Source organism: Neoarius graeffei, chromosome 10, assembly GCF_027579695.1.
Source record: "Neoarius graeffei isolate fNeoGra1 chromosome 10, fNeoGra1.pri, whole genome shotgun sequence".
NCBI classification, from domain to species: Eukaryota; Metazoa; Chordata; class Actinopteri; order Siluriformes; family Ariidae; genus Neoarius; species Neoarius graeffei.
This window is the reverse complement of record NC_083578.1, coordinates 90,318,909-90,344,156: the sequence shown is the minus strand read 5'-3', so window position 1 is coordinate 90,344,156 and position 25,248 is coordinate 90,318,909. Positions and strand designations below refer to the sequence as shown.

The following is a 25,248-nucleotide window of genomic DNA, read 5'->3' as shown; positions in this document are numbered from 1 at the left end:
TGGTTCTAATGATCGTTCTTCACCTGCCTAATGAGTCCGAATGAAGTTCTGAGACTTTACAGTTGGAAGGATTTCCAAACTTGTCCGCATGCCATCATTTCTTTTCCCCTATTTTCTGAAGTTTATTAAAGTAACTGCATTAGAATTTGCAGAAAAAATGTTCTTTCTTTCTTTCTTTCTTTCTTTCTTTCTTTCTTTCTTTTTTTTTGCCGAGGGTGTGTTTACTTCTTTTCACTTAAAAATCAACATCCTACAGTATGTGATTTGGCCAGGGGTGCACAAACTTTTGCACAGAACTCCAGGTGTACGTGTATACATGTGTGTCAGGAATATAATACTTGTGTGTGTGTGTGTGTGTGTGTGTGTGTGTAATGCACTCAGTAATTATTGGCACCTTTCATAAAATAGAGCCAAAATGATCATTATAAAATAAACATGCATCAGTTCAGATTTTGCAAACAACAGGAGAAAACAATTTTTCATTGTTCTACCAAAAACAAATCATTTTCATTAGAAGGGTTTTTGTTTTCTAAAGAACAGCACATGTGGCAAAATTACTGACACCCCGAAGGAATATTCTAAATATATTTAAATAAATTGTAATTCTTGGAAAACTATTTTTCATCATTTCATGTGTGTGTGTGTGCGTGTGTGTGTGTGCGTGTGTGTGTGTGTTGGAAGGCATTTTGGCTTCTCTCTGCTCTCACTTAATTTCCTGACTCAGCACTCACACACCACATTTGTCTTTGGATTTTGTTTCAGTTTGAGTTTCTCAACAGTGACTTTCCTTTCTGTGCTGATGAAAAGTCTGCTGAGTGATCAACAAATCAATCAATCAATCAATCAATCAATCAATCAATCAATCAATCAATCAATCAATCAATCAATCAATAAACAAACCAATCAATCAATCAATCAACAAACCAATCAATCAATCAACAAACCAATCAATCAATCAATCAATCAATCAATCAATCAACAAAACAACCAATCAACAAACCAATCAATCAACGAACCAATCAATCAACAAACAAACCAATCAACCAACCAATCAATCAATCAATCAATCAATCAATCAATCAATCAATCAACCAATCAATCAACAAACCAATCAATCAACAAACCAATCAACAAATCAATCAATCAACCAATCAATCAATCAATCAATCAACAAACCAATCAATCAGCAAACCAATCAATCAGGTGATCAACCAATTAATGGATCAATCAGTCAATCAGGCAATAAATCAACAAACCAACCAATCAATAAATCAGACAATCAAATTAATTATATGATTAATCAGTCATTCTGTTGCTCAGTGACTCAATCACTGAATCAATCAATCAATCAATCAATCAATCAATCAATCAATCAATCATCCAATCAATCAATCATCCAATCAATCAACCACTCACTTAATCAATCCCTCATTCATTCCACCTCTCTGTGATGTTTTGCAGGAAATGTTGGTCGTGCCTCATTCTGCTCCGAGAAGGATGGAGGGGGCGAGTTATCAGCGGAGGAGTGCGCTTTACTGCGCTGTGGACTGAACCTTCCGGGTCTTTCTGGCTCTCAGTACAACCAGAGAACACACTGTGAACCGGACTCCAGGTAAAATCACCTTCAGATAAAACTCTACACACTGCAGGACTTCATTTTTTCCTCAGATAAAACCCTTAAACAGTAGAATGATAATGAATGAGTTGAATCAGTTTGTGCTGATATTAGCCTGAATGATGATGAATCAGGTGAATCAGTTGAATCAGTTTGTGCACATAGTTAGAATGATGATGAACCGGTTGAGTCAGTAGAATCAAATTGTACTGACTTTAGTAGAATGTTGTTGAATCAGTTTGTGCTGACATTAGTTTGAATGATGATGAATCACATGAATCCAATGAATAAATTTGTGTTGATATTAGTCTAAAGGATGATGAGTCAGGTGAATTAGTTTGTGCTCATAGTTAGAATGATGATGATTCAGGTGAGTCAGTTGAATCGGTTTGTCCTTATTCTGAATGATGATGAATCAATTGAATCAGTTTGTGCTCATATTAGTAAGAATGATGAATCAGGTGACTCGTGTGAATCAGTTTGTGCTCATCTCATCTCATCTCATCTCATCTCATCTCATCTCATCTCATTATCTCTAGCCGCTTTATCCTGTCCTACAGGGTCGCAGGCAAGCTGGAGCCTATCCCAGCTGACTACGGGCGAAAGGCGGGGTACACCCTGGACAAGTCGAGGTCATCACAGGGCTGACACATAGACACAGACAACCATTCACACTCACATTCACACCTACGCTCAATTTAGAGTCACCAGTTAACCTAACCTGCATGTCTTTGGACTGTGGGGGAAACCGGAGCACCCGGAGGAAACCCACGCGGACACGGGGAGAACATGCAAACTCTGCACAGAAAGGCCCTCGCCGGCCACGGGGCTCGAACCCGGACCTTCTTGCTGTGAGGCGACAGCGCTAACCACTACACCACCGTGCCACCCGTTTGTGGTCATAGTCTGAATAATGATGAATCAGGTGAATCAATTTGTGCTCATATTGGTTAGAATGATGATGAATCAGTTGAATCAGTTTGTGCTCATTAGTCTGAATGATGATGAATTTGGTGAATCAATTGAATCGGGTTGTGCTCATATTAGTCTGAATGATAATGAATCAGATGAATCAATTTGTGCTCATATTAGTTACAATGATGAATGAATCAGGTGACTCAACTGAATCAGTTTGTGCTGATATTAGTCTGAATGATGATGAATCAGGTGACTCATTTGAATCAGTTTGTGCTCATATTAGTCTGAATGATGATACAGGAACACTGATGCTGGATGCCGAATAAAAAAATCCTTTATTTAAATTTGGGAGATGAGTTCAGGTAGAAGGAGAAATGAGAGAGAGAGAGAGAGAGAGAGAGAGGAGGCGGCGGCTTCTCACGTCACTCAGGAGCTTTGCACAAAATCCATAATGAGCCAAATGACAGGAATGATTATGTGGAAGATCAGAGCGACGCACCAGGAAACATGAGCTCGCTCCATTCAGCTGGCCAAAGATTCCCGCTAGAATGGCTGCCATTGTCACCATTTATCCTGCCTCTTATCCTCTGACTCCTCTCCGACCAGCATGAACTATCATCAAAAGCACGTCAAACACACACACACAGTGTGCTGTCCTGTCTTAGTCTTAAATACCCTTTCATAACCACGAGCAGGGCCAAATTTCCTGTATTATTTATTCATGAAGAGCCTCTGAGGCACTCCGCAGATCCACAATTATGAATTCCCGACAGTTCCTGAGAGAAATCTGCCCTCAGCAGTGCAGCAAATCAGAACAGCCATAAAAATACCCATGATCGAATGTTTGAGCTGTTAGCATGGAGGATGAACAGACGAGCTTTGAGTTTTTTTTTTTTTTAATCCGTCAACGTCGAGGCCTGGGCTTGATTGTCTTGTCAGATCTTGCTGCTCATATTCCTGTGTGTGTGTGTGTGTGTGTGTTGCAGGTCTTCATCTTTTCAGCAAGATCTAGGCTACACCGTCAAGCAGGAGGAATCGCTCGCTTTCAAGCCGTCATCAGATTCGTCCAAATTCTCGCCAGAGGCGGATGCCGTGGTGTCCTCGGCCCTATCGGTGCCATCCGCGCCATACGTGTTTAATAATGAACATGGCTCCTCCCCTTCATCTGGTGTGTCTCGTCACTCGGCGCTACCGCTGAACTCTGGCGCTTTGAAGCGACACTGTCTGTCTGGCAGGATCAACGCCGCTGCCCGGATGTCATCGTGCACCAACGGTGTTCCTGAGCGCCTGAACCCGTCTCCTCCCACCTGCCTCCTGTCTTCCTCTTCGTCCTCCTCGACGTCGTCGGTGTCATCATCACTTTGTGAGGATCCCGCGCCCATGCAGACGCCGGCACCTGAAAACCTGAACCTGCTCCTGCAGCCACAGCGGACATTTCTGAAACAGGAGCCTCTGGATGACTTTTCACACTCCGAGGACGATCTGTTTCAGCACCAGTACCACCACCACCACCACCACCACCAGCAACAGCTGTCCTGCCCACCTCGGACCCCCATGCCCCCTCCGTACCACCTGCACCAGTACGGCTCCGGGAATGATGCTCAGCTCCACCTCCAGAACCAGCAGGAGCCGTTAGGCGCAGTGCGAGGACGAGGGGACGACGGTGGCGGCATTGTGTTTGTGGACAAGCAGACGTGCCGTTGGATTGACTGCAGTGCGGCATATGAACAGCAGGAGGAGCTGGTGAGGCACATTGAGAAGGTCCACATTGACCAGAGGAAGGGCGAGGACTTCACCTGCTTCTGGGCCGGCTGCATCCGACGCTACAAACCCTTCAACGCCCGCTACAAACTGCTCATCCACATGAGGGTGCACTCTGGAGAGAAACCCAACAAGTGCATGGTGAGTGGATTACTCCAAAACACACACACACACACACGAGTGTAAAAATCTCTAGGTGTCCTCTTACACAATCGTATCATGTTTAAGGAGTAAAACACGAAGCGAAGAAATTGTTCCCAGCCTAGAGTTGATTATTTTCCCGTAACAACACGTCCCCAAGTGTTTTATTCCTCTTACGCCACAACAATATGCCAAGGATTAGAAATGATAATTCGTTAAAGAAAGACTTTTTATCCACTTATAGCTACGTTTAATGATTATGAAACAAGTTTGTTCCTATTATAGCTGCTATAAACAGTCGTTCCCTCACCGGCTTCTCTTTTTTCTCTCTCTTGAACTTAATAAGAAAAAAAAAACGCAGCTTGTTACGCATGTTACCGAGAAACCGCAAAAAGACGCATAAACTCTTTTGTCCTGGAGGCGTCTGAGAACTTAAAGTTACAGCTTCACCTCTAACTGTTACACAGCGCTGACCCTTCCATTTCTCCTTACAGATAAACAACTTTGCATATTTGTTAATCAGATGATGTTGCTGTTACTATAGAAACGATGACATCATAATGAGTACTTTGTATAAACCTGCACTACGGTCAGAGCTACAGTTCTAGAAAACGATAGAAAAGTCCAGGATTCAGAAGCGCAGTGGTGTAAATTTAATATCCAGTTTATGAGCTGATCATCGATTGCTAAATTAACACTATACATGCACACGCGGGCGGCACGGTGGTGTAGTGGTTAGCGCTGTCGCCTCACAGCAAGAAGGTCCGGGTTCGAGCCCCGGGGCCGGCGAGGGCCTTTCTGTGCGGAGTTTGCATGTTCTCCCCGTGTCCGCGTGGGTTTCCTCCGGGTGCTCCGGTTTCCCCCACAGTCCAAAGACATGCAGGTTAGGTTAACTGGTGACTCTAAATTGAGCGTAGGTGTGAATGTGAGTGTGAATGGTTGTCTGTGTCTATGTGTCAGCCCTGTGATGACCTGGCGACTTGTCCAGGGTGAACCCCGCCTTTCGCCCGTAGTCAGCTGGGATAGGCTCCAGCTTGCCTGCGACCCTGTAGAACAGGATAAAGCGGTTACAGATAATGAGATGAGATGAGACATGCACACGCGAGGGCAATTATTGGAGCAGCAGGTAACAGAAAAAAAGAAACCTGAATACATTAAAGCTAGACGGCCTTTCGATTTCATAAAACCGGTGAAATTTAGTTCCGTCTGAAATGTAGTGATTGTGATATCTGTTTATTTCTGTAATATCTCACAAAATATCAGGCCATTCTGTGGCTGGGAAGTTATTTAATTTGAGGGGATTAAAGCAAATAATGTGCATGAAATCGCTCGCTTGGCGCAGTCAAGCAGACAGAGGAAGTCCGTGTGTGCATGCGCAGGTTTACCTTCTTCTTCTTCTTTTGGGTTTTACGGCAGCTGGCATCCACAGTGTCGCATTACTGCCATCTACAGGTTTCCCTTTGAGCGTGCACTGACAGTTCCATCATTCTGTCGCTAAACGAACAGCTGATCACACCGAGGTGCTCGCTGAGCGCCCATATTTATTAGTTTGGTCCTGCGTTTCCTTTCCTTCGTATATAACGTAACGTCTTTTCTTCTCGCTTTCTTTCCGTTACTGTAGTCGCGCTTTCACGTTTCATTCGCACACTCACGTCCTCCATTTTTCTCTCCTGTTTCAAATTTGTATCCCACAATGCCTTGCGTGAACGGGGAAAGCCCACCACGTGATGCATGACGTAGTATCTTGAATTGGGTCATGGTGAAGCAGGAAAAAATAGCGGAGAATTTAGGGCCACGTGGAGATAAATTCATTAATTGTTCTATTTAAAAAAATTAATAAAATTGGAAGTCTGTGATTCGAATTCAATAGCTTTTGGTCACTAAACAAAAATAATTGGGTGTCGGGAAAATTCTTTTTATGACCTAAACGTGAAAAATCTAAAAAGCAGTCTACCTTTAAGTATTTGTGCTGTTTTTTCTGAAAATACATGATCGGCGGAATATCGGAAGGCATCTCACAGGTGTTTAGTTCGCTGTGCTGTAGAAACAGGGCTGAAGTCATCCAGGTAAAACTCTCACCTGTCACGAGTCAGCATGCTAATCAGTGTCAAAAAAAAAAAAATCCCCGTGTGGGACAAGCGGACAGTCCAACACACAGTTAGTGCACGATTTGTGTAGGACGTGTAAGACATGTTTATTTTCCCACTCTCTCATTTTGTGATGGAGATCTTAAAAAAAAAACCCTGCACATCTGTTTAACATAACCAAACAATGCTCGCACTCGGCCGTATTTAAATACGAGTGTTAAACGTCCCGTGTGTATCAAGCGAACCAGCCTCGTGTCCAAAACAAACACTCAGGGAAACTGCAGTAGTCTGTCAGAGCGGACGAGCGGAGAAATTTCCTCCTCTTGCTCAACATCGCAGAATGTTTGATTTCTTGTCAGATACGTTCTGCTCAACATGAGCGACGCTGTCCAAAAAGCCTCTCCGTGTTCTCACTGATTGTCTCGAAGTTGGCCAGAAATCTCCGACGCCTTCCCCGTGTCCGTGTAATCGGTTCCAGGTGTGAGGTGAGAGTACCGGGTGGGTGTGTGCTTCAGGACACATGGATCATCACGTTAAACACGTTGGTCAGTTAGCGAGTGATAGCAAACGCCGTTCTCTGATTGGTCAGAAGGTGTTGATTAGTTTTCTATGTTTATTTATATCCATATTAATACGTTATCATTTCTATAGTAACAGCTCGTCCACAGGGACGTCTGAGATTAAAACTGTATTGATATGGTGAAGTTTTCTGAATCTTCAGGACGCCTTGTGGTTCCTCTGGAACGTGACAAGCTGCGTTTTATCTTTTCAAGATCGATATTTATCTTTATATTTATCTTTACATTGTCTCCAGCTGCTATAACATAAGTGAGAAGAAGAACTAACTGTAACCATAAACAGATAAAAATGATGATAAACGTAAAATTGTAAGAGTTGTCAAATATCTGTAGTGTAAGAGGAATAAAACACTTGGGGACATGCTGTTTCAGGAAAACAATCAACATGTGAGTGCTCAGAGTGACTCCGCTTCATCACACACACACACACACACACACACACACACACACACACACACACACACACACACACACACACACATTCATTGTTTTGTTGATTATTTTCCAGCAACAGCACAACAATGGTGTTTCTGTTTCGGTGATTTGGAGAAGTTTTATGGAGCAGATCTGTAAATTATCGCCGGTGTTTATCCGTCTGGAGGTTCACACAGTCCTCATTCGCTTTCAGGGATCACCTCTGAGCCTCGTGTGTGTGTGTGTGTGTGTGTGTGTGAGAGAGAGTGAGTGAGTGAAATCAGTCCTGATATCCCTCAGTGCTGAGTGACAGGATGAACACATCCAGCTTTTTACACTCCGAGATGTTAAACAGACGCCAGTGAAGGAACAAACCAGTGTATTGTAGCGAAAATGACTGGAAGATCACAACACACACACACACACACACACACACACACACACACACACACACACACACACACACACACACACACACACACAGCAGACATCCCACCCTGAAAAAACTCATTTCAAAAAAGAGGCAGAACCACCAACACTCACACCACCATACAATTCACTCACGTAACACACACACACACACACACACACACACACACACACACACACACACACACACACTGTCTGTCTCTCTCTGCCTATTTCTCTCCGTGTCTGTCTGTCTGTCTGTCTGTTTCTCTCTCTCTCTCTCTCTCTCTCTCTCTCTCTCTCTCTAAAAGCCTGATTGCCCTTTATCATTACCTTTGTTACCCTGAACATGAGATGACCTTTGACCCCAGCTGTTGTGTCATTGTCTGCACTTTGTGTGTGTGTGTGTGTGAGCGCTCAGTAAAGAAGTTGTAATTAACAGTGTCTGTAGTCTGTTCGGTTAACAGGAAGCCACATAATCTCACAGTAATATCCTGTTGTGTTTCAGCCTCGTTGCCGTGTTGTTTTAGTTTATTGCGTTTTTTTTCCCGTCTGCATTAATATTAAAAATATATCCTGCTCCTCTCCCCTGCGGCTCCACCGGCCTTTCTGACCGCTGCGGATTCTCCGTCTCGGATCATTGATGAGATTTGTGTAAATATTTATTGGAGCGGCTCGGGCTGGTCTGAGTGTTCAGGTTTGATGAGCAGTTAATAAACGTTTCTGTGCTCAACTTCCTCTCCGCTTTATTGCTTTAATTCTGTTAAATAAATTCACAGACGGGTCAAACTGAGGCCGTGCTCCGATCCTGTTTTTCTTTGTTAGTTAGGACACAAACATGCGCTCGAGGTCGACAACTCATGGGACTTTTACATTTTTTCCCAAAGAATTGTAATTTGTTACTTTAACCAACATCAAAAAATGTACACAGTATACAATCTTGGAATTTTTTTTTTTTTGTTTGATGCCTAAAATTAATGAAAGCAAATTGGTAATAAAAAATATATACTTTAGCAAGCCAGTCTTCTGTGGAATGATATTTGCATAAATGGGATTTGACTTTGATTTTTTTTTAATTGAGCCGAATTTTTGTCCTTTATGATAGAATTCTCTATAAAGTTACATGAGACATTATCACAAAGCAGGGTGACAGAAATAAATAAATTTGATTGAATTTCTAAATTTATCCCAATGATCAACCCTGAGGTGACGGTGGTGAGGAAAAACTCGCTCAGATGACACGAGGAAGAAACCTCGAGAGGAACCAGACTCAAAAGGGAACCCACCCTCGTCTGTGTGATAACAGATAGCGTGATTATAAATAACTCACTTCTATAACTGTGTCCTATAGAGTCACAAAGTATAACCAGGAAATTCATTATAGTTTAACAGGAAGTCTGTTTTGTTGAAGTTATAAACTGTTCATTGATTGCATGAGTGCAAAACTGTTCATGAGAACTGCAGTCCTAAAGTTATCATGGTGATTGTCATCCTAAACCATCGTAGCAGAACTGTAAGTGTCCAGAGCGTCTTCTAAGTGCGACTTTTGACTGTCCGTATGCGGGCCGTCCTCCACAGGAGTGAAGTGATGAGACTCCAGCCAGAAGTAGGGCATCAGGATGGATCAGGCAGGTCAGAGGAGCAGAAGAGGGCGGGGTGGCGATAGCATCCATACGTCCCAGTTTACCAAAACACTCGATACCCGAGGATCCTCCAGATCTGCTGCTTTACCTGATTAAAAACTATTCACAAAAGACTTGACTAAACAGACATGTTTCAGCCGAAACTTAAACACTGAGACTCATTAAACTTATTCAGGTTGGTTTGTACTCCATAAATTAAATTCAATTTAAAACAGAATTCTGTCTAAAAAAGATTAAAAAATGCAAAAGTGTAAAAGGCAAAATTGTAAATTGTTCATGAAAAGTAATCGTGTTTTTTTTTTCACAAAATTAATTTTCCTCATTTTGTATTTATTTCATTAAATTCAGATTTGATTTGGTTCAATTGATTTCAAACACAATTAAAAATTGTGCTGTTTGTTAATTTGCGCAAATCTGAAATTAGAATTTGATGCACTGAATTTGAAATATTATCAATTTATTCTAAAAAGTATGCATTAAATGTTATGAAATTAAATGTACCTTCAAATTTAATTTCAATTCATTCATTCATTTGTTTGTTTCAAACCTGATATACAGTTACATAAGATTTGAAATTATTGTGACATAAAATATTACTGCACAGAGATTTTGTAGATTTTTGGATATTTTTCTGCCCCTGAAATTTGCTCCACCCCCTTTCAAATCAGAGCTGCTCTGCTTCGCATCTTTCTTTCAAAAGTAAATGATATAAAGCATACTGAGTTTAACCAGAGGGGGCGGTAATGGGATGTAATTCCTCATGTAGGCAGCAGAGGGTGAAAAATCACAAACCGCTGCTTTAAAGATCAAAGATTTTCAACTAATTCAATTGCGTTATATTGTTGGAGTAAACTGCATGTCTTGGAATTGAGAAATACAGAATCTTGGTTTTGGAGGGTATTCTGAAGCGACTCAAGATGTTTAAATAAATGTAATATGAACTTTATTTTTATGTTTTATTGATTTTATAATAATAATTTAACCCAGTGAGGAGAATCATGTGGGCAGTTTATACATATTTTATAAAGAATGTTTATTTAACAGAACATTAAACTGTGGAAAATTGATTCTTTGTGCAAAAGTGATTGAATTCCTGAGCTGCATTGTACCGAGACGTTTTTAATGACGTAAATAAAGCGCGGCGAGGTTCACTGTGTCGTGTTGCTATGCTCCAGGATTAAAACAGAAAATAAATCTGTGTGAAAGTCAGTTACTGGTGTGTTTGGTATTATTAGAAGAAGGATTGTTGTGTCCAAAGTTTGGTTTTGCGCCAAATTAATTCTCATAAAAGATTTTTATCAGATTTCTTATAAAATGTTTAAAATCTCAGATGTTCGAGAAGGAAATAAAACCAAAGAGGAATAGGCCATAAAGAATCGAGCGAAATCTGTGTGTGATAAAAAAAAAAAACATTCTCAAGAATTCTGAACTCTGCGTGTTACGAGATCGTGATTTTCCCGTAAACTGAAACGTAAAGATGGTGAATGTTGGGTTTGTTTGTTTTTTGAGTCGTTTGTAAATCTGGGTGTGGTTTTTTTTCCCTTTGTTTTTCTTTGGACTTTCTGAGAGTTTCAGGGAAATTGAGTCCCCTGTTCTTAATTTTTTTTTTTTTTTTTGTTAGTCACTGTGTGGGATTTTTTTTGTGCCCGTTTAAGCCACCTGGTCATGACATCATTAACGAGGTGGCGTCATGTGACACCCACTAACGAGTGGCTGTTTTTATGGGAAAGAAATCCCATCTGTTTGGGGAAACAGTCATTCAGCCAAACGCTAATGACGAAGACTTTATTAAAAAAAGGAAAGAAAGAAAGACAGAGAGAAAGAAAGTGAAGCAAGTGCAGTTTGGAGAAAAAAAACTCTGAAGTTGTGTAAACATCCACAAAGCCGTGCAGCGACGTTTGGGAGTAACACAATATGGCGTCGTTATTGAATTAAGCCAACGTGTCGTAATTCCTGGACGTGTTAGCAGCGTATTAGTAATTCTTTATAAATCTGTTTTATTTCATTTTCTCTTCCTGCCTCATCATCGTTCCTGCTATTCCCACGTGAGAAAGCCGCCTCGTGCTCCGGAGTCAGAGTGCCTCCAGTGTGCCGAGGCAGCGTGACTCAGCATGACGACGCCGTAAACGAAGCGCTCTGGCAAGCAGACGGAGGGGAAAAAAACGGCTTCTGGGAAAAAGATGGGCTCGCTCTGGGTTGTGTCATTCGTTACCCTGTGTTCAATTTTGCGACAAAATTACTTGCAGTCCACCGTAAATCACTCACGTTTATGACACGTGTTCATAACCGCTACTTCCTCGGCCAAACTTTTTTTCATTCATCTGAGAAGTGCAGGTCCAGCCTGTGATGGAGGACGGAGTTCACACTCATTTTTATTTTATTGTTTATTTTTAAAGCTGTTTCACTCTTTCACTCTGTCACTCTTTCACTCATGTGTGTTCCTGTTTCACTTTTTTACTGGTTTCATCTTTTCAGTATTTCACCCTTTGCTTTATATTTTTTATTTACTGGTTCATTCTTTCACATTTTCACTCTTTCACATTTTTATTCTTTCACACTTTCACTCTTTCATTCTCCTGTATCTCTTCATTTCTTGCTGGTTTAATCTTTTCAGTATATCACCTTTTCTTTTTATTTCTTTATTCACTGATTCATTATTTTACCTTTTCATTCTTTCACTTTTTACCCTTTTTCACTCTTTCACCTTTTCACTCGTGTGTATTCCTGTTTCGCTTTTTTACTGGTTTAATCTTTTCAGCATTTCACTCTTTCAATTTTATTTTGTTCACTGATTCATTCTTTCACTCTTTCAAACACTCGACTCTTCGGCCTGTAGGAAAGTTGGATGAGGGAACCTGCTCCATCGCACATACATCATGGAATTTCCTCTTTTCTTTCTTTTTTTTTTTAGTGTGAAAGATTTATTAGAGTGAGTTTTGGACGCTGAAGCACACGGAGCCTCTCGCACGCTGCCAGCTCACTCGCTTGCTTTCAGGGCTGAAGAGAGGCTTTTTGTGAGCAATCAACACAGCTAGCGCAAGATGAAACGTCTAGCGCCATTAGCTAATTAAACAAGCGGACGGCGCATGAGGCGACTTTTCCCTGCGAACGCGGGCGGAAACCCGAGCCGTCTGGGCCGCGCCATGACGTTGATATTAATGGGTTTGTACCAGAACGAGCCGCTGACATCCCGAGCCGTCTGCTCCGCTTAGCGCTGGCCATGTTTCCGTTAGCGCTGGCTACCTGTTTTGTCACGACTTTATTACACTTCGGTGTAAATTGTGTTTATTCTGGCAGTGTTGCTTCTAAAGTCAGAAATAAAATCAGACACTGTGTGTGTCGTGCTGTTATAGTAAAATAATCAACAATGGCGTGGTGTGATGAAGTGGAGACACTGTTTATCACCGTGAAGTGGATTATTTTCTGACAACGGCACGTCCCCGGGTGTTTTATTCCTCTTACGTCACAGCAGTTGTACTGCTGTTATAGAAAACTAATCAACACATTCTGACCAATCAGAGTCCAGGATTCAGGAGCACTCTGATGTAATTCCTGCTACGTTTAGTTACACAGCTGGACCGTTTACCCGGCTAACAGCAGCTAGCATGTGTAGCATGTTTTGCATGTTGTTTATGTTTATTTTTACTTTGTTATATTTCTCCAGATAGCGACTGCAAATCCAAGAATGTTACCAAGCTAACGTTTGCTAGCATGAGAGTTTTGTGTAACATTACTGCTTAGTGCCTTCTATTACATTTATCCAGCTAACAGCAGCTAGCGTCTGTGTTATCTGCCATATTATTGCGTATTAATTCCTGTTATATTCACCAAACTCATGTCCCTGAGCATAATTGTCCATGTGTTCTGTTATCGCTAATTATTTACTAATATTTACCCAGAATTAGCATGTGTGTTGTATTTTGCATTGCCGCTGATTACTTCCTGTTATGTTTACATGGCTAATAACAGCTAGCACGTGTGATGCACCGTATGGTACTCATTTTTCTTTTCAGTTCCTCCTTCTGGAACTCATGAAATCATCCATTTCTGTTCTTTTTAAACTAATAGATTGAATTTAAATGCTCAAACGCTGAAATTGTTGAAAGTGTTTCATTAGTTTTAAATGAATGAAAGGAAAAGTGTTTCATTATACTGTTTGTTTGTTTGTTTGTTTGTTTGTTTGTTTGTTTGTTTGTTTCAATTTTCTCATTTCTCCACATTTTGGGCACGTGTGATCCGGTGTTCTGTTGGTTATAAAACGTGTAACGTGGCCCACATGTGAGGGGTGTGTTAGTGCAGCTCATCAGGAAACTGACGTCTTGGCTCCGTGTCGAAAATCTCGCGAATGCCTCGCGCTTGTTTTTCCCTTGTTGAAAGACGCCAGGCCAAGATTCTGTCTAGTCGTAAAACATTTCCAGTCAATCAGTACGCTAATGCAATCCAGTCTTTCGTTCCTCTTATCGTCTCTGTTCACGTTTTCTTCAGCGTTAATATCTCCCTGCTTGTTCTGAGAATCTCTGCTTGTAGCTTTGCATTATTATGATTATGATTACTATTCTTCTTCTTATTGTTGTTGTTTAATTAATCCATTTTACGTTCGATAGCTGAGCTTCAACACGTCCCTGGCGCGCACACATTTTGCGCTAATGCTAATCAGATTAACCGTGGAATGCGCCGTTAGGAATTGTTAATTTCCCCAGCGTTTACAGCTCCTCGTGACAGAGAACGAGACGCTACGATGCTCTTACAGTGTGTCATAACTGTCCCGAATCCAAGCTTTAATCGCTTTAACCACGAAAAAAAAAAACCCGAGCCGTATCGGTTTACTAATACAGTGGAGCTGAGCGAACTGGGCCTCGCTGTTTCAAAAGGCTTTAAATCCTGATTCCCAGCAGAGACGGTGAGCTGCATGTGCTGAGAGAGTTCCATGCTCGCTAATGACCCTCATTTATCCTCGTCTTACACCAGCGGGACGAGCGGATACGTCTCATTCCGCTGAGCTAATAATGGACTTTAATAGAGCAATGTCAAGGCTCATTATGTCAATATTTACACTGCTAATAACAGCTAGTATGCATGTTAGCATCAGTTTTTCACACGTGGGACCTAGAAATGTGTTTTATACATTTATACCTGCTTCATTTTATAGCTAAAGTACTATTCAGTCAAGAAATATGGTGTATATAATTATATGCTGTATTACAGTCACAGAATTCTCAGTTCTGATTGGTCGGTAGGTTTCTATAGTGCAGCTGCAAATCACAGCTTTATATCAATGAGCTCATTCTTTCTGATACATTATCGTTTCTATAGCAACAGCTCATTCACAGGGACGAGTAGAGCGAACGCTTCAGGCAAACATGCAGCATTTCTGGAAGGAGTCTCCAGTGTTAATGCTTTGTAACAGTCAGACGTACAGCTTTAACTCTAAAGGTGATGATACACGGGGCAACTTTTTGGGCAATGTTGCCGAGCAATGTTGCTGGCAACAGGCAACTAGGTGAGACACAGGGCAACTTTTCAGGGCAACTAACAATGGGCAACAACAGTTAGCAACGGCAGTTTACAGTTAGCTAAAAAAAAAAAAAAACGATGTCTTAATTTTTGCTGTGACCATTTAATCAAGCTGTCTGTTTTTTTTAGAGCTTTGGTGAGGTAAATTCCTCCATATAGAATATTAAAATAACAACTTACCGGCGTAAAAACAGATGAGGAGTCTCTCCATCTCTTCACTCCACTGACACTGAGCGGCCGCCATATTTGTTTGAAATTTCTGATCCGAACCTCACCGGAGGTCACATGACTCAATACTCGCGTTCTGATTGGCTTATCTCAAAAAGTTGCCAGAGATTATCAAAACCATTCAGAAAGAAACAATGTTGCCCAATCTCAATAGAAAAGAGTCAAAATGCAATTGCCCAGCAACATTGCTCGGCAACATTGCCCAAAAAGTTGCCCCGTGTATCATCACCATAAGTTTTCCGACGTCTTTAAGACAGACGAGTTGACACTTCTTTGCGGTTTCTCGGTAACGTGACGTAACAAGCTGTGTATTTTTTTTTTCTTTTTAACTTTGAGAGATTAAAAACAAGAGGTTGGTGAGAGAACGAATGTTTATAGCTGCTATAATATAATGCAAGTGAGAACTTGGATAGTCCACAACATTACAGTGACACGGGTCGATGTATTCAAAAGATGAATAGAACCCTGTTGAACGAGGTACTTGAACCATGCGCTGTATTGCCTGCTGCCTCACGTCTGTGAAGGAGAATGAGCTGGAAAAACACTGCGCACTAATGTTTACACTCAGGTACAGAAACGGCCGAAGTTTATCCTCATTATCATATTATAATGAGTGAAGTTGCAACAAACATGGTGGAACCGGTGCCCTCCGACACAGAAGCGAGCGCTCGAGAGCCAGCGATATTTCCTCGGCTTGTTTGCTGTCTTTTCTGGCGTGTTTTGCCTCTGACAATGTCAGATCCTTCCTTAAATTGTTGTTTTTTTTGTCTCGATTTAGGAGTCTTCGTTCGATCTGGGTGATCCGCCATGTTTGCTGTGGCTCCACGGTCGTGACCTCTGACCCGCATATAACCTCACGTGACTTTTCCGAACTGGCTGCTGAGCGAGCGGTTTGTAAACAGACTGACGTGGTTAGGACGCCCCGCGTTAGGAAATAAACTGTACTGAAACAAGATGATGCATAACAGCTATGGGGATGGGTATCGGCTCAAACAATTCAGAAAGGGGAGGGGATTAAATGATTCCTGAACCAGCATATCGACCTGTGTCACCTTTAAATGTAGCTATAAATGGATAAAAAGTATGATGAGGTTTTCTCATCTCATCTCATCATCTGTAGCCGCTTTATCCTGTTCTACAGGGTTGCAGGCGAGCTGGAGCCTATCCCAGCTGACTACGGGCGAAAGGCGGGGTTCACCCTGGACAAGTCGCCAGGTCATCACAGGGCTGACACATAGACACAGACAACCATTCACACTCACATTCACACCTACGCTCAATTTAGAGTCACCAGTTAACCTAACCTGCATGTCTTTGGACTGTGGAGGAAACCGGAGCACCCGGAGGAAACCCACGCGGACACGGGGAGAACATGCAAACTCCGCACAGAAAGGCCCTCGCCGGCCACGGGGCTCGAACCTGGACCTTCTTGCTGTGAGGCGACAGCGCTAACCACTACACCACCGTGCCGCCAATGAGGTTTTCTATAACAGATAAATTGTAATCATTGGGAAATTGCTGTGCTGTAAGAGGAATAAAACACTCGGGGATGTGATGTTACAGGAATATAACGTCGCATGTAGGTAGTAGTGACAGTAACGCTGCTTCATCACGCCACCCTGGTGTTGATTAATTTCCTGTAACAACGCAACACACAGAGTGGTTTATTATGTAAATAAAACACGACAGAGGATACAGTGTAGTGTAGAGTTGTGCATGGAATGGAAGCGAGGCAGAGAGAGTGTGTGTGTGTGTGTGTGTGTGTGTGTGTGTGTGTGTGTGTGTGTGTGTGTGTGAGAGAGAGAGAGAGAGAGAAAGAGGGAGAGAGAGAAACTCACAGCTTCCAATCCACTTGCTTCTTTCCAGACACGCCTCACACATATGTCCCCCCCGTGGTTTTTAACATCTCGCTCGGATTCATCGCTCACAAGTACGCAGAATTCCTAGCGTTGTTACACACACACACACACACACACACACACACACACACACACACACACACACACACTCTCCTTATTTCCCCCCTTTCTCCATTTTTGCGCACACATTCCAAACACTAGCCGCAGTATCCTGCTGCATCAGATCCAGATTTTGTGAAAACACACACACACACACACACACACACACACACACACACACACACACACACACACACACACACACACACACACACAGCCTGTGATGAGGATTTATGAAGGTGTTTATGAAGTGTGTAATCCCTCAGCAACCTTATGATGGTTATCAAATGATTATGTTTACATTTATGGCTTTGGCAAATGCATTTACTCCATAGTAATAATAATAGTAATAATAATAAAAGCAGCTCTGTGAAAGCACTGCGATTAAAGGTGCAGTCTGTAATATGTAGAGCCCTCTGCTGGCCACAAGGCAAACTGCTGTAATAATTAATAAGCATCTCGTTAAGTTGACCCCGCCTCCATTGTTGAAACAAATTTGTAGAGCAGCTGCTTGTCCAGCTGAGGGCGGAGCCTGTTACTGTCCATCCATCCGAATTGCATCTTTAGTAAATAATGGCACCGTCTGTATCACATCCAGCCTCTCCACAAACATTCATCACACAAACACACACCGTTATCAGCGAAAACACTGTCCAGGTGAATTCAGTAAAAACTGCTCGCTGTTAATAAACAAACGCAACAAAGACGTCTGGGAAGTGTGAGACTCCGAGTGTGTGAGATGCAGTGAGTGTGTGTATGGATAGGTATATATCTATGTCATGTTAGTCATCATCATCGCCATTTCTCATCTGATCACCACCATGATTGGCATCATAACTCTCGTGGTAGCCGTTATCGTCTTTATGTTTGGCAATCGTCACTGTCATGTTTGCTCTCATCAGTGTCATGTTTCGCAACATCATTGTCATGGGAGTCATTATTACCGTCCTGTTTCACATCACTGTCATGTTTTGCATCATCATGGTCATCTTAATCGCAGTCATGTTTGTCATCATCACTTTCATGGTAGTCATCATCACCGTCATGTTAGTCATCACCATTGGGCTAGTCATATGCAAAATACGATAGGGGTATCGCACCTGGCTCACCTCTACAGGTACTCGGCCCTGCACCATCTGTGAGCCAGTGGCATCGCTCTCTCTCTTTCTCCTTCCCTCAAGGCACCAGCGGGGCTCTGCGTGGCAGGGCGCCCTCCTCCCTAAGCCAAGACGAAGCTTGACTGCATGCCACAACTAGACAAGAGTTGGCTGGCTTCAGCAGGTTGTCAAATGGGCACCCAATGATGACTAGCACCACTGGGCTAGTCATCATTGTCATGTTTTACATCATCACAGTCATCTTAATCATGGTCATGATCACTTTCATGATCGTCATCATCACCGGCATGTTAATCATCACTGTCGTGTTAATTATCACTGTCATGTCTGTTATTATCACTATCATGGTAGCCATCATCACTGTCAGGTCAGTTAACACAATCATGGTCGTCATCATCATGGTCATGTTCATCATCATCATGTTAACCATCACTTGTTGCATCATCATAGTCCTCTTAATCACTGTCATGTCTGTCATCACTACTGTGTTACTCATCATTTTCTTGTTTGTCATCACCACCATCATGGTTGACTTCATCACTGTCATGTCTGTTATCAGCACGGTGATGTCATGGTTAGCACTGTCACGTAACAGCAAGAAGGTTCTGGGTTCAAACCTCACGGCTGACGAGGGCCTTTCTGTGTGGAGTTTGCATGTTCTCCCCGTGTCTTTGTGGGTTTCCTCCAGGTGCTCCGGTTTCCCCCACAGTCCAAAGACATGCAGGTTCGGTAAAATACCCAGCCACTGGGGTCATACAACACGGTGTTGGGGAGGGTTGCATCAGGAAGGGCATCCGGTGTAAAACCTATGCCAAATCAAATATACGGAACAGATTCACTGTGGTGACCCCGAATGAACGGGAGCAGATGAAAGAAGAAGTTATCCTGAGTGTCATGTTAATCATCACTGTCTTGTTTGTCATCATCACCATCCATGTCTGTTATCCTGACTGTGGTCTTTGGCATCATCACTGTTATGGATGTCATCATCAATGTCATGTCCGGCATCTTCAACATCATGGTCATGTTTATCATCATTGCCACAGTTATTGTCATCAACACCATCATGTTTATGATCGCTATTGTAGGAGCCATTGTAAGGTTTTTCATAACTGGATGTAAATATCATTGTCAGTAATAAATATTGCCGTGTGATTTACAGACATCATCACCGTTACCATCGTCAACATCCTTTTTCATTTGTTAAAAAAAAATTAAGGAACCGAAGCACCAGAACCTTGTACAGTAGTTGTTCTCGGAGGTACTGATGCATCATGGGAGATAGGATCTCATGTACAGTATCACATAAACCATGATGTGATGTTATCTTTGATGTTTGTTCTTTTCTGTCAATGCTAGATTAATAAATCTGAGTCAGAGCTGATGAGTCAGACTCGTATTGAGTCATATGTAACGATATCTAGTTGCAGATGCAGGGGTGGGATCCAGTCACGCTGTATTAAACACACAGATGGAAAAGTGAATTTCGGATTGTTGAGAAAGCGTTTCAGTTATGCGTGGGCGATCTGCGCTCACCAGCCTCGCGCTCACGTTACCGCTAAAGCAAACAATTGCGCAGTGAGAAACTCCAGCTCCGATCCTTCATGAATACGAGACCGTAGGCTGTGGAATTAAATAACACAGCAGGGCCTCGTTATCCGTTTCACTTTCTCCCAGCAGACCAGCGGCGGAATTTCTGAAGCCGGTTCTGTTTTAGCTGTATAAAGATGTCCGAGTCAGCAGTTACGGTTCTGTGAGCAGGAGGTTATGGGGTTGAATCCCAGCACGGTTACCGAGCCACTGTTGGGCATTTGATCAAGATCGTGTTTTGGACTGAATGCTTGGCAATAAATATTGAAATGGATATTGTGAAATATCGAATTCAGTGACCACATGGTACAGAGGGAAAGACGAGGTGTAACAGCTGAGTGTGTAAAAGCTGCAAGGCTAATGTAGCTAACAGAACGGAGAGAGCAATGAAGGGACAGAAGGTTCGGTGCTACTGTGACTTGCATTAGGATTCTGTACATCTTAGACACAACGTCTACACTTTGCCTCTGTTTGTGGAAATTTATTAGATTTAATCCTGATTATTTGCTATGAAACAAAACCTTGGCGGATGATGAGTGACGAGCCCAATCTGGCAACCCAGTCATTAGGTGCTTTCAGACTGGAGGAACTTTTTCATAGTTCTTAGAACTGTTGGAGGAAGTTCCCCCTTTTTTCTGAGTCCACACAGCAGGAAATGATGATGATCACAGTTACATACCTGTAGGTTCTGTTCCCATACAAGAGGCACCATAAGTGATGTAAGTGTATGATGATTGGTCAAACATGAGCCAACGCAGCACCGTCAACCGCCATTTTTAAAAATGTGCAGTAATAACTCTGTGGAGCTGAATGAGGCCGCGAGCACGCTGAGACACGATCACACAACAATGAAGAAGTCTGTCAAAGAGTGATTTTTTTTTTTTAAAGTCTTGGTGACTCAAAAGAGATGATTATTATTTCACTGGAATTGTAAATGAATGGAGCGGTGAATGAGAACTTCGGCACGAATATTTGTTGTAATTGTTTGCAACTGTAGTCTCTCTCTCTCTCTCTCTCTCTCATACTCTTGATTTCTCCATCTCTCTCTCTCCTTCTCATCAGTTTGTCATCTTTCCTGTCTCTCTCTCTCTAGTTTTTATCTCTCTCTCTGTCTCTATTTTTCTATCACTCTCTGTTCTCTCTCTTTCTGTCGCTCTATTTTTCTATCACTCTCTGTTCTCTTATTCTTGCTCTCTCTCTCTCTCTCTCTCTCTCTCTCCTCATGTTCCCGAAGTGAGTAGATAATTAATGCCGTGTCCGCTCCCTCTTTCTTTCCCTCTCTCTCTTCCTCTATAATTAGCCGTTAGAGGCGCTCAGATGAGATGATGGAGTGATGGACTTTACGTCCCGTCTGTCATCAGCACCAGAACCTCGGCAGTAAACAGATCCAGTGACTCCACCGGCCGCTCATCTTCTCCGCTCTGTTTTACTCTCAGACTGTAAGGAGAATGTGATGACTTTTAAACCCCATGTGGTGGACCAGTGAGAAGCAGTAGAGGTTCAGGTCTTGGTACTTGGTGCACTTGGGAGGAAAAGGGTACTTCAGGGGTTTCTTCTGGAGAAGTGCACAAGATACACAAGGAAGCGTGTTTTCTATCACCGTAAGGTCATTTTACAAAAACATAAAAACTCTGAAATGCTTTTCAGTACCAGTGAGCAGCGTTCGAACCGAGGTATTGAGCAGCGCCACATCTGGATCCGTCTGAAATAAAAAGGAAACCGTATCAAGTGTTTGAGTTCTGGAGCGTTTCTCTGTTCTGGGAACAATTTTAGTCCAGTGCTGGTGTTAGTGTTAAGGTCAGAGTTAGTGACTGTCACGTACGGTATCTGGTGCTGATGAGTGCACGAGGTTCTTGATTTAGTCTTCACAGGTCACTTCCTGTTGCAGTTCTCTTCCGATCGAGGTCTCAGAAACATGACACACTCTGGGAAAATTTTTTCTGAGAATTTTTCCTCGAAGTTGTTGCTTGCATCTGGACAGCAGGTTTGTTCACCTCACATCATGTGTTTAATCAAGCTCTGATCTGAGGTTTTGAAACCTTAAAGAAAAACAGAGATGAATAAATAAAACAAGAATTAAAAAAAAGGTGAAACAACCAGCGGAGGAATTTCTCGTCTCATTCCCAAATGAGTTTAAAAAAAAAACAACAGCAGTAGGGCCAGATTTCAGGACTTTAATTGAATTTAATTGAAATTAGGCTGGCGATTTGCAGCAGATGAAGCTGGCTGTTAAAAGCGCTGACGTTCTGGATGTGGAACTGATACGTGTAAACGATGTAATGGGAATGTTTCAGGGCAAGCTGGCTTTAATTTAGTGCCCTGACGAAGTGCATGAGGAAACCTGTCTCCCCTTAGCTGTCTCGCTGAATCATATGGATATAATTTCATCCATTTGCGCCGCTCTGCTCCATGCCTCGCTCCAGGGCTTTTGGAACACGACCGATTAAAGTCACATGTTTCTCTCAGGTCTGGTCTTCTGTGGAAAAAAAAAATCCTCACACTTGTCATTCAGCAGCAGGAACGTAGAGTTCATTTTTATAAGCGTTTAAACGGCGCTCTGATCCACGAAACGTGTTATAACACGCTCCGTATAGGAGAACACAGGAACTCGCAAGGAACTCGTTAGAAGTCTGTTCGCGCTTTGGCTTTAAATAATTACACGTAATAATGGACTGGATGTTGCTCACAGCCCCAGGGTTTCAGCAGTGTCCACAGAAACCTGCAGAACGTTCTCAACCTAATGGGAACTATATGGGAACTGTCCAAAATCACCAACGCGAGTAAGGACCTCTGTAGACCACTGTATTAGGGTTACAAGTTATTATTTTATCTTTATACTCTTTCTGAAAGGCCTCACTAACGAGTTCTTTGGTTCATCCGTCTCGAGGAACCCTTAAACATTCAATGAAGACCCTGAAACTTTTAGAAAGTTTAGACTCAGTATTCTTTGCTTCATCCATGTTCTGGGGGAATGTTTAAAGGTTCTACATGGAGTGTTTTGTTGTCAGAAAGGTTTCCAGGTAGAACCCTTAATTAATCAACGAACGCTTTCATTGTTTTCTTCATAATATCACATAGATTGTACCATCTACTTTTCTACAAAGGGGAAAAAGAGGTTCTTCAAGAGTTCCTTAATACTTTGATGGACATTTAGGGTTCTTATCTTCCAAAAAATGGTTCTATGCAGGGCCGGCTCTAGGTCTTTGGCTGCCCTAGGCGAGATTGAGTTTTGGCTCGCGCCCCCCAAGAAAAAAAAACCTTTTATAACATCTACCGGTAAATAACACTTTAATCTAATCACTCTATTCTATTACTATTAAACAATGTACGGTGCATGGACAATAAACAAGAAGTCATTTTTATCTTTTTCATTATTGTTATTATTGTTATCATTATTAACATAAAGTGTCACAAAGTAAAATGACCACACAAATTCAATACATATCTCCATATAATGGGCAAAAACTCTTCCGCACCCTGTTCAAAGTGTAGTGCATGGACAATAAACAAGAAATTATTTTTAGTTTCTTTTTTGCTATTAAAAGTTAAGTCATCTCTGAAGAATTAACAAATTAAATGAATAAAAAATTCTACAATTCTAAATTGTGCAAACTTAAGCACCCTGTTAGGACATCAGTGGGCTGTATTTTCAAACAAAAGTGCTATTATGGGTACTTTGTTATTGAAGTCTGTTGCTGTTTGCATCTAGTTAGCTAGGCAGACATTGATTCAGGCGTCTAAAATATTAATTTGCCACTATAATGGTTGATATGAGAGATTAGATCAGACTTACGACTTCACTCTATTTGTTTCTTCCTGTAGCCTTCGTTTGCGCCCTTGCGCACCCGAGAGTCTGGATTTCTTCATTTAAGCACTTGTAGTCTGGGCTACTTTTTGCAGTGGATAGTCATTCTCATTCCCCGATGAGCACCGCTCCCCCCGCCCCCCTTATAACCTATCATTGTGCATTTTTAGTAGGCATAAGGAAATCACCGACCACTACTGCGTAGGCTACACTTGTTTTTCAACCTTTTTGAGCCAGGGCGCACTTTTTTCAATGAAAAAATCTCAAGGCACATCACCAATAGAAAATGTTGACTGAAACTAAAACGCTGTTGCCAATATTTACAATATACAGTCATTCTATAATTTTCCACGGTACACTTGGTGATCTCTCATGGCACACTAGTGTTCCGCGGTACTAGAGTTCGGCAGCACAGTGGTTGAAAACACTGTACACCACTGATGCACTTGGTAACATCTCCATTCAATAACTCCATCTCTCCTTTTTGGTGGGGTTTTGGTCGCCCTTGGCGCCCCTGGGCACACTTTGCACTTAGGCTATTACATGGCCAAAACAGAGAATAGCCGCGGATGCGCACTTGCGCGCCCGAAGACACACTATAGACAGGGCGAACCACTGTTGAGCGCTTATTGTTTCATGATTAACAACCACCACCACACCCCACCCCACCCCGCTTTTTTTGACAAATCGCACCCTGACTACATGCTTTGCTGTACAATTAAATTAGGCTAAGACATTATAATGCTGACTCGTTTTCAGAATAGTGGAAGTCATAATTTTTCTCCCCCCGTTTCTGCGCCCCTGGATGGACGCAGTGCCCTTAGCATTTGCCTATATTGCCTATGCCACGGGCCGGCTCTGGTTCTATGTGTAAGCACCTATGTACTTTAAAGGTTCTAAATGTTCTAAAATTAAGCAAGTGTAACACAGAAATAGGAATTTTTTTTAAAAAAAATCTGAAAACCTGGAAAGAACATTTTTGTAAGCTAAGAACCTTTAATTATCTATTGAACCCATGAATAAACACTTTTTCTACTTAATACTGTACCTAGAACCGTTTGTTACATACATACATACATACATACATACATACATACATACATTTTACACTCTTAGGAAGAAAAAATGGGACCAGTTCTCCTAATGGGTTCTTTGATTTTGTCTCTCTGGAGGAACCCAACCATGATTGTTCTATCTAGAATCCTACAACAGAGTTCTACAGTCAGAACAGGGTTCCAAATAGAACCCTCTTGGGAGCCTAAGAACCCTGAATTAGCTACTCAGTCCAACCCTTAAAGGATATTTAAAAATGGTTTCTGTTTGTGTCCTGAGATCCAGCAAGCTCAATATTCAACTCCTGAGCAGGTTCTAGTGACTAAGAAGAAAATCATTTGGAGTTTGGACCACACAGGGGTTCTTGACTTCCAGAAAAAGGATCTATGGGGACCCAGAAGGACGTAAATACCTCCT

At 42.0% G+C, this 25,248-nt stretch overlaps 1 protein-coding gene across 2 annotated transcripts in view; it reads left to right on the top strand.

Moving 5' to 3' along the window:
- Positions 1-25,248, top strand: part of LOC132893447 (zinc finger protein GLIS1) — a 174,140-nt gene that overhangs the window by 84,456 nt on the left and 64,436 nt on the right. For both annotated transcript variants that reach the window (XM_060932595.1, XM_060932594.1), the window contains exons 3-4: positions 1,462-1,612; positions 3,520-4,435. In XM_060932595.1, the coding sequence (XP_060788578.1) occupies positions 1,462-1,612; positions 3,520-4,435 (1,067 nt within the window). The remainder of the gene's footprint in view (positions 1-1,461; positions 1,613-3,519; positions 4,436-25,248) is intronic.